Raw genomic sequence first — 10268 nt, forward strand, 5'->3', positions numbered from 1 at the left:
CACTAAGAACAGTAGTTTGCAATTTCATGTCTAGGAGGGCAGGGAAGACCAGGGATTAGGGTGTGTGGTGATGGTGTAGCTCTTGAAGGGATGTTCAGCCTTGGAGTGGGGGTGGGCTGAGAAACAGGATGCCTGGATTAATTGAGATCTCTAGGTAACACCTCAGGTTGCAGCAGGTTTTCACCTGCAAAAGTTTCAGGGATGTCCAGACCCACAGTGGCCCATGATTACGTGAGTCTTGACGCCAGATTTTTTTTCTTTCACAGGTCCCAATTCTCATCCCTGTAATTGTGCTGATAGCAGCTGTGTACCTGGTGTTAGCTCCCATCATTGATCAACCCCAGATTGAGATCCTCTACATCGTCCTGTTCATTTTCAGTGGCATCATTCTTTATTTCCCACTGGTTCGCTATAAGCGCCACTCTCACTTTTTACAAAGAGTCACTTTACATCTCCAGTTGTTCCTGGAAGTTGCTCCAACCACTAAGGATGCAAACTGAGATAACACCCTCCTGGCTTATGGCTGCCTGCCCCTCATGGTTTATCCCAGCACCTTGGTTTTCAAGGCTTAGAAAATATTCTGTAAGGGAGAGTGAGTAGAAAGAAATCATCAGTAAAATGCCTAGCTGAGAGGGACTAGAGCCATGACTCCTCACATTTCCTTAAAATTTTGGGGACATGTTTTTCCCATTTTCAGCTCTGCCTTGGTAGATTACATACAGGTTCCAAAAGAATATATGTTTTTGAATTTTCCATCCCAAGAACAGGTGTTCACCAAACCCTTAGCTCTTATATTTCAAGGCAACAGGCAAAAAAAGACTGAAAATGAAATATTATTCCTATAGCAGGCTGTGACCCTAAGCCATTCCTGGTAATGCCTTCAATTATTTCCACCTAGTTCTGCCCACTGTGACCACAGAGCTCCTCCAGTAAATGAAGCATGGATACACTGTGTTCACAACAAAAAAAACTTTTTCACTCAGGTATTTGCTTTGGGAGCTTGCTTTTCCCTTGCTCCTTCAGTTCCAGGTGCACAGTCCAACAGTCCTTTCTCTGTCTCAGAAGTCATCCTGTATCTCCTGTAGAAAAACTTCTGATGAAGATGAGAAGTGCTTTGAAGCTCTGTAGTTTACTCAGTTGAGAAGGCACTTGTCGTCAGGGATCCATCCAGTCATAGTGCAAACACAGGCAACATCACTCAAGTAGCGACAGTCACTCGATAACCTTCCTGTAATTCCCCCAAAGACAAATAATTTGTCTTTGTCACTTGTGACAAAGTGAGCAAAAAAACCCAAACTACAGCAAATGAGCCAGAAAGATACTCTCATTGCAAATTAAAGAAACCACATACTAGGCTACGTTTGGAGAAGTGTGGCCAGCAGATCAAAGAAATGCTCTGTCCCTTTGGACTCAACACTGGAGAAGACACACCTGAAATGCTGCACCCAGCATTGGGTCCTGCTGGGTTCAAGAGGGAGTTGTGAAGACAAAGGGCCAGGCTCTTCTTGGTAGTGGTGGTGGGGGACAACAGCCACAAGTTGTTGCTTGAGGTATTCAGGCCGGACTTCAGGAAAATTTCTTCACCATGAGGTCAGTGTGCAGGAAGGTGGTGAGATCTCAGTTCTTGTACATTTTCCACCACAGCCATTTCCACCAGTTTCCAAGATTCTAAAGGCACAACACAAAAAAGTCAGGGGCTGTGCTTTCACCCACACCTAACACCCCTAACACACTGCAGTGGCTGTTTTCCCGTTACTCTGAGGCTGAATGCTTTTTCTTTTATTCTAGGGGAGAAAGAGACATTACACACTTTTCTTTCCACTTGTACAGGTTGTTCCTGAATGGGACCTGTCCTGCCATAGGCTAAAAAGGTCTAGGTGTTAGTCCCTAAAATGTCTTGTTTTATCTCAAAGTACCGAATGTTACCCAGGTTAACTTTGTCAGCTTGGTCTTCTGCAGACCTGTACCTAACACCACATTCCTGGAACAGGGTCACTTGATCCTCCAGGTCTCTTCCAGCCCATCTCAGAGCTGTGTATCTGATAACAATCTAACTCTGCCACATCACCCACCCCTTCTGTTCCTCTGAGTGCTGATACCAGCAGCTACACAGATGCAACAGTGTTTTTTTCCAAGTGTTAGGTATGCTAATGGAATTGGCCAGTTGCTGCTCATCTTCTAAATCCTTAGCTTAAACAGTGTTTAGGGGGATTTCCTTCCACTGCTTCTTACTGGAGTTGTCAACAAAGGCCAATGAAGGAACAGTTTTCCCTCCTGAATCCCATGACAATGCAAAATTCTTGGAATGCCACCTTGTCTTCCCTCCCTGATAGAGAGTGTGTACTTAAATGACTGATGAGCTCAGGAGCTCTAGGTTAACTTCCCACCACTGCCCTAGGCTCTTCATCTGATGTCAGGCAAGCTTCTCAAAGGAGCTATATCCCAGCTACTTATCTAAAAATGAGGATAATACTATCTCTATGATTATATATATTTTTTTAACAGTTGCTGTTTCCTACACATATTTATGGAACCAGCCACATGGGACTGTGCTCTTTTGAAGATCTACAGTCCATATCAAAAAAGTGGGAACTTAAAGGCTTAAAGACATGCACGATATTTGTGGCTTGAAACACCTGTCCTTCTGTACCTAAATATAATCAGGGTTGATACTGTCTGCACGTAATTCTTGTGGAACAGGAGTTATTGCTGCTGTTTGACATTATGGGTATAGTATAGATGATGAGAAGATGAAAGGGTTAAGTGGCTTGCACATGAAATGTGTGGAAAATGTGACTGTCTCTCCCAAGGTCTCATCAAGCATCTTACCATGTAACCCATCCTTTCTTTCTGTGCAGCTGTGACATATGAACAATGATAATGAACACAAAAAGACTTAACACTTTGAATAAGTAGCCTTTATATGGTATTGGTTGGTGTATGGATAAAGGGGAGCTGAAAAGCTGCAAGTATTATATTTTGCATCAATCTCATTTTCTATAGATATTATTGTAACAAGATGTTCTTTTTATGCTGCCTAGAGTTTGCAAGCACAGGTGTTTATAGTACCAAAACAAGATGCTGAAAGCTCAGAGAATGGCAAGATAATTACAATAAAATGGACATTAAAATGAAGTGAGTTGATGTGGTGGTTTGCTTTCCATCCAAGAAAAACAATTCGATAGAAATTTTTACTGCATGAACATAAACAGTCAGCATCAGGCTTATCTCTCATTGGATGGAAGGTTTAACTACACGTGTGGGTGCTTGGATGTGCATAATCTTATTTTTCAAAATGATTGCTTATCTTTTTCAAACCCAGCATATGCAAATCAGAATCTCTCTTTCCTTCATTAGACATTTGAAATAGAAGTTTCAGGAAGAGGCAGCACATCCTTACTTTTCGTTACTACAGCACAGCAACAAACATGACAGCAGGCAGAGCATTAAAGTTGCCATGGCGTGTACAGGTTGTACTGTAAGCTCATGTTGGTCCTGTCTGTCTCTGAAGCTCCAGAGCCCTGTGACATGTGCTTAGCCCCTTCCTTCATGGGCTCTGAGAAAAACTGGACTACCAGCATTGCCATCAAGGTAGTCATAAGATCTATACTTCACCTCAAGACCCTGAGTATAATTGAATCCCATGCTTCAGCTGGCAACCTGCAACCACTAGTCTGGAGTTTTACTTTGGTGCACAAAGTGGGGTTTTTCCCAACTTCTTCAGAAGCATCAGAGATGGGCTACGCCTGGGGGCAGTCAAGGATGGTCCAGTGTGTGAGAAGCTACAGAAAATCCTCCTTTGGTTATTTTCTGATAAGCCTTACTCATATGCCCAAGTTTAAGTGATTATCATAATTTGTGGCTGAGGAGAAATTTCCCCTTGGGTGAGACAGCACAGAATCCGTAATGATTTTAATTTTCCTCTGTTGCAGAAATACAGTTCACCTGATTGGATTGGCTGAATTTATCGTATCAGTTTCTGCCAGTGCAGAGGGTTTGGTGTTCAGTCTCTCCTGCTTTCCTGGGACATAGGGAGTAATCAAGGCCTTACTGGACCCTCTCAGCAATGCTAAGGGGATTGTAGAGCTTCCAGTTTCAGAGATGAGATAAATACATCCTACTCTTGGAATCATAGACCATTAAAGTGTACATTGGAATTGACCTCTGGAGGTCTGTAGTCCAACGCCCTGTTTGGAGCAGGACTGTTCCCCATCTTAGATTAGGTCACCTGTGACTCTGTCTCACCATGTCTTGGAAAACACCGAGGATGGAGAGCTCACCATCTCTCTGTGCTGCCCTTCTGATAAGAAAATTTTCCTGAAGTCCAGTCTGAACCTCTCAAGCCACAGCTTGTGGCTGTTGCCCTTCACTGTACTATCTGCTACTGCCAAAGAGGTTGGCTCCATCATGTTTGTAACTCTCCTTTATGGAGCAGCCTCTTTTTGCCAGACTCAACAAGCCCAACTCCCTCAGCTTTTTCATGTAGGTGAAGTGCTCTAGGCCTCTAACCACCCTGGGAGCTCTCTGATGGACCCTCCCCAGTTCCTGTGCTTCCCTTTTGGACTTGGCAGGGGTCAGAGAACTGGATGCCACATTCCAAGTGCACCCTCACAGGTGTTGAGTCTGTAGGGACACTGATGTCCCTTGATCCGCTGACTGTACTGCTAATGTAGGGCCAGTACATGTAACCCCAGCTCCTTTCAGCCAGTCGGTTCCCAGCCTGTGCTGATGCACACAGATGCATCCAGATGCAGGACTAATGCTTCCCATTGCTGAACTGCAGGATGCATCTGCCAGCCCAGTCCTCGGGTTTCTCTGGGTGCCTTTGGATCGAAGCTCCACCATTTGGCATGTCAGCTTCTCCCCCTAATTTATTACCACCTGCAAATTTGCTGAAAGCACATTTTATCACATCATCCAGGTTGCCCATGAAGACACTGAACAACATTGGCTCCAGGTTCAACTGTTGTGGTACTTGTTACCAGATGGTGACCAGATATCAAGTCACTGATGTAGCTGTAGCTTCTACGTAAAGGTGCACACTTCTAAGAGTTTCAGCTGACTCAGTGGAAGGCCATGTCAAACCCTCATTTTATACAGCTGGTGCTAGTATTAGCAACTTTGGATAGGCTGTGATAAATCTACCTGTCAGGATGACTCAGTCTAGCAGTTTAGAGGGATCTATATCTTGCACTTTATCATTTATTGACTAGCTAGTCAAGTATCATCAGGGTCTTTGTGTATGTGACTCATTTCTCACAAAGGAATGATTTTTGCTAAAACACTATGTAGTCTCAGAGTCATACAATAAAAGGGTGGTCTTAGGTTTGTGAATTAGCAGTGAGGCTAGGAGGGTAGTGAAATAGCCCATCTGTTTTTAGAATCAAGCTACCATGTCAGATTTGTCCTCAGAGGCAGCGAACCCTATGGCTTGAGTGTCTGGCAGATAAATGATCATCTCTTTCTTCTAAAGGTTGGTCATTAATTCTTATTGTTTAATTTCATGGACTATGCCCTGGTTTTCATGCGGTGATATGACAGCCAACGGGGGAGCTGGGAAAAGGGAAAATGAGAAGTAGATTGAAAGCAAATTCCTGTATGTGTGAGTCTTGGCTTGTGTGCCTGAATTACCTATGTGAAATCCAGACACGGGCAACACCTGAGCAGCAAAGACACATGCCCAGAAGTTCAAAAGTGCCAGAATAAAAGTTGTTTGTTCAACGTTAATCTCTTTCCTTTCTGTTTGTACATTTTGGGCTTATCTTTTAGTTTGTAATCTATTTTTTCCACAGCACATCTGTGTCATCAATGGACAAAATAGAGCAACAGTTTAGTATTTTGCCTTTTCCCATTGCTCAGCCTGTGGTTTCCATACTTCATGAACAGGTCACAATTCCTCTGAAGAGGCAGCTCCAGAACAAACACATATTTTCAGCAGAAGGTATGAGCCCTGGCACAAGGGGCAGCACCACAGCCTCACTGCTCGCAGTTCCTGAATTAGGCATCCAGAGCTGCCCCAGGGATCTCTCAGAATATTGGTCCTGCTGTCCTCCTTCCTTTGATGTGACCATACTCCTGGGCTCTGCATGCTTAGCTTTCCACTCGCATCTCACCCTGTGTAAAAGGAGACTAATGAGACTTTAGCCTTGATGAGCTGTTGTGAAGCTTAGTTCATTCAAGTTCGTAAGTAAAAGGAAATCATCTGACTGAATAGGAAGCAGAAGGTCAAGAGATGCCAATAGTCCTTTTCTACCTAGGCCAAGCACCCCTTTTACCTCTAACCTATATTAAGTGTGTACAGACTGCAGAAAATATGCAGGGTTTTTTTCTGGCTGAAGGGCCACTCCTGTAAGTCATACCAGCTAAGCCACCGCTTCGGTGTCCTCGGGTGGATGCCAGTCCAGCAGGGCCATGTGAGCACCTTGCAGGCAGGAGCCGTGTCTCATGCACAGCAAGAAAGTGCAAAGGAGGTTGGATGTGAAGCATGTATTTGAACGTGTCCAGGTGACGCTGCAAAATATCCCAAGGATTGGGGTCCCTGGAATCCCTGATGCCCACAGAGAGGCAGACAGCTGTGCCCCTTGAATTGAGCAGAAAAGTTTATACTGAATCCTGCTGGGGGTTTGTATTCAGCTCCCCACGCACCAGGCACGAGCATGACTGTGGGTGAAGAAGCATATGGTGATTTTTCATCCCCTTGGTGCTGCCTGAACTCAAAGCCACTGTGGGGTCAGAGATGGTCCTTAAAAATCCCCTGCAGTCTTCACCAACTTCCTAATGGGTTATCTCACCCCAGTCTCCCTCAGCAGCGAGACTTCCTGCCTCTCCTGCCCCGAGGGCTGTGCTGCCAACCTGCCCAGCAACCCCCTGCCTGTTTTTCCGCTCTCATTTAATTACTTTGTTCAAAAAACACCATTCCTTAGATGTGCAGTGCAAAAGGTCCCTGGCAACACTTAAAGTACTATTCTCAGGAGACCTGACTGTGGTACAGGTGAGGCTGACAGGGAAGGCGGTGGGCAGGGTGGGCACTGAAACCTCAGCTCAAACCTCAGCTTCCTTAGCTCAGACATGTGGGTGAGCAGTCCCCCATGCTGTTGTCCCCAAGGCATGGGTGAGTATCCCACTAACAACAGGCGGCTATTGGAGCTGAGGGCATCAGTCGAGCAGCTCCAGGCCATGGAGGGGATTCTGCAGAGGATCTGGGTAGGATTTTTCAGAGGAGATAGGTAGGAATTCGGAGAGGAAATAGGTAGAATTTTGCAGAGGAAATAGGATTTTGCAGTGAAAATAGGATTTTGCAGAGGAAATAGGACTCTGCAGAGGATCTGGGTAGGATTTTTCAGAGGAGATAGGTAGGAATTCGGGGAGGAAATAGGTAGAATTTTGCAGAGGAAACAGGATTTTGCAGAGGAGCTGGGCGCCGGCAGGTGGCGGTGGCAGCCCCCGGATGAAGGGCTCAGCTCGCAGGCCGAGGTGGCTCCGTGGTGCACCGGCAGGCAGCCCCCGCGCAGCCCCCGTGCAGCCCACTGCTCCCCCAGGGCCCGCTCTCTGCTACCCCCGCACGGGGCGATCCGCTGAAACAGCAGAAAACCTAATTTTGAGTGCAAGTGAATGAGATCAATCAGCTTTGCTCCTGGTCATACAAAGGCCAGCTCTTGCACAAGGGAAAAGGAGGATCCTGTAGCTGGAAGTGGGAGGGGGAACAGGTCCTGCCCTCCTCAGCAGGTCCTCCTGGTCCCTGCACCTGTGAGCCCCTCGCTGTGCCCCAGGCACGCGTGGTCCTGCACCCACCAGAGCCGCCCGGTGAACATCATCAGGGAGACCTCTCCAGGGCTGCAACTAGTGCCCGGCAGCAACCTCTCCCTGCCCCGGGGCAGGAGATTCTCCTAAGGGCCATTGCTTTTTTGCTTAAAGCAGTGCCGGTTAGAAAGGATGACAGTTTATCAGGCTCAAATCAGCACAAGTCCTATGAAGTCAGGCAGATTCATGAGAACTGAATTATTCATGGCTGTATTTGAAACATAACCATTCCCCTGCCATGCTGGAAATCCAGATGAAATGCTTTTGTGCTGGAGCTGGATAAGCCCAGAGGTAGTTTTGTAGCACACTTTAAAACCCCCGTCTCTTTGTCTTGTCGTGAGATCAAAGCTGTTTGGAAAGCAGGAGGCGCCTCCCGGAGCGTGCAGGACCTTGCCCAGCTGAGCACAAGGCTTGCTGGAAACCCACAGGGTAAAACTCAAGACTTGAGTTGTGTAACTGAGCACAAAGTGAATCTGACTTTCATTTCACTGTCCAAGATGAGTGCAAACAGAGTGCACGTGGCCTAATGGCCAAGGGTCAATTAGATGTAGTTTTTCCATTGCTCAGTGCTTTGGTGGAAGAAAGTTAGCATTATTTTATGATAGGTTGGTCCATAACACAGAAGCTGTAGCTGTGAATCAGGACCTCCATTTTGCTAGGTACTGTACATATGCAGAAACCCTCTCAAAAATGAAACCTTTTGCCAGAGACCATCTCAGCATGACTGCACCATATAAAGTCTGAACTATGCAGAAGAAAAACGCTTGTGTTTTCAGTGGATGCAGTATATGTCCTGGAGCCCCAACTACTATGCAGTTCAACACACTTCAGATCACACATACAAAGCGTGACCCATGGAAATGCTTTGTGGGACAGTGTTTCCTCCAGGAGCATTTTCTTAGAAGAGGTGGGACGGGCAAACAAACTCAGTTTTCCCTTTCCAGCATTCCCTCAGGTAGGACAGCAGGGAAGTGTATTCCTCCTGGGGCAGAAGAAAAACAGTTATTGGTCCACCAGCTCAGCTTGTCCACAAGGACATATCACCCTCCTCTGCCTCTCCTGTAGTGAACACCTGGATCCATGCTCATGACATGTCAGCAGCCACAGAGATGTCTTGTATTGGTGCAGCTTCAAGCAGAAATAGAGATATGTAACCCATGTCATAAAGCTTGCAAAGCAAAGATTACATGTAAGAATGATAGACCTTTCTTTTTAAGAGGACATAGAAAATAAAATGCAGAAAGGGAAAAAAATTTGGCTGCCTGCTCTGAAAATGTCCCAGGCAGCTGTAGCGAGCCAGCCATGGAAGGCATTAGCTATAGCTAATTAATTTGCTAAAAGCACTTTGGATATTATCAGGTTACTTCAACCTGGTAATGATGCTGTTCCTTTGTTACTACTCCAAGCAGTGAATTCTCCAGGGTTATGATGCATTATCTGGCTTTACTCAAGCCACTGCCCTGGGAGCTATGTTGCCCCCAGGATGCTGAGCATCCTTTCCGTGGGAGGATCCAAGCCGTCCAGAACACTATCTCAGCATTCTGTGTGGGTGCCTTTGGCTTAGACTTGGGTTCTGTCCTGACATTTATTGAAAAAAAACCACAGGGATTTTGCCTGGTGCTGAATGCATGTCCCAGAGAAATGGTCAGGAGAGGAAGGGAGAAATGAGAACAGACTAAAGGGGCAAACCTGGACAGCATTTTGGAGTTACTGGGAGAGGCAGACCAAGAGATGGAACAGTCAGAAGTCTGTTGCAACAGGGACAGCTCCACAGCCTACAATGTCATCAGCTGGGGAGGCCTCGGATTTGGAGCTACCAAATAGAAGGATAAAATATATTTGGTGGAAACCAAGGTGAAGGAGTGGAGGAAAGGGGGAAGATTAACTCGGTGTACAAATGAGATGTAGTTTTTTTGCATCTTTGTATTATGAATCAAAGAAAACAGACACTTTCCCACCCAGCATTGCGTTGCTTAGTAGGATTAGTTATGTGCTTGGCAAGCAGTAGCTAGAGATGGTACTTGAGGCTGAAGCCCCTGCATGAAAAGCCAGGCACCGTGATGGCAGTTGTGCCCCAAAGTGCCTGCAGTCCCCAAAGCAATGATACAGGGAGCAGACTGTCCTGGACTGGTGCTGGAGTGATCTGCTGCTTCAGGGGTGGAAATCTCACTTCTTCTCTCCGCTATGAAACTAAAGAGGCCCCCTGGGGATGTCCACATGGACCTTCTGGTCTATCCTCTCCCTCCAATCCTATAGCCCTGTTTTTTTGCTACTGAGCTCCCCAGGTGGATGGTGGAGGCTGCCAGGGACAGGTGCTGAGAGTGGGGGTCTGCTTAGGTGACCTGAACCATTCTGTCATTTCTTGGTGGGAGGATGTCACTGTCCCTCAAGTGCTCCTGCTGAGCCACAGAGAATCCTGTGCTTGGCACTGCAGCGCACACACAAGCTCAGTGTTTCTCTGCAGATCA

The 10268-nt window shown here is 46.3% G+C and overlaps 2 protein-coding genes across 8 annotated transcripts in view; both read left to right on the top strand.

Annotated features, from left to right (window-relative positions):
* Positions 1-10266, top strand: part of LOC308064859 (b(0,+)-type amino acid transporter 1-like) — a 33654-nt gene extending 23388 nt beyond the window's left edge. For all 7 annotated transcript variants that reach the window (XM_080390015.1, XM_080390011.1, XM_080390014.1 and 4 more), the window contains one exon: positions 267-10266. In XM_080390015.1, the coding sequence (XP_080246141.1) occupies positions 267-500 (234 nt within the window). In that variant the 3' untranslated portion in view covers positions 501-10266. The remainder of the gene's footprint in view (positions 1-266) is intronic.
* Positions 1-10268, top strand: part of LOC308064864 (uncharacterized protein) — a 279371-nt gene that overhangs the window by 152169 nt on the left and 116934 nt on the right. The gene's annotated exons all lie outside the window — the stretch shown is intronic.

This window comes from Falco punctatus (assembly GCF_963210335.1).
Source record: "Falco punctatus genome assembly, chromosome: 5".
NCBI lineage: Eukaryota > Metazoa > Chordata > Aves > Falconiformes > Falconidae > Falco > Falco punctatus.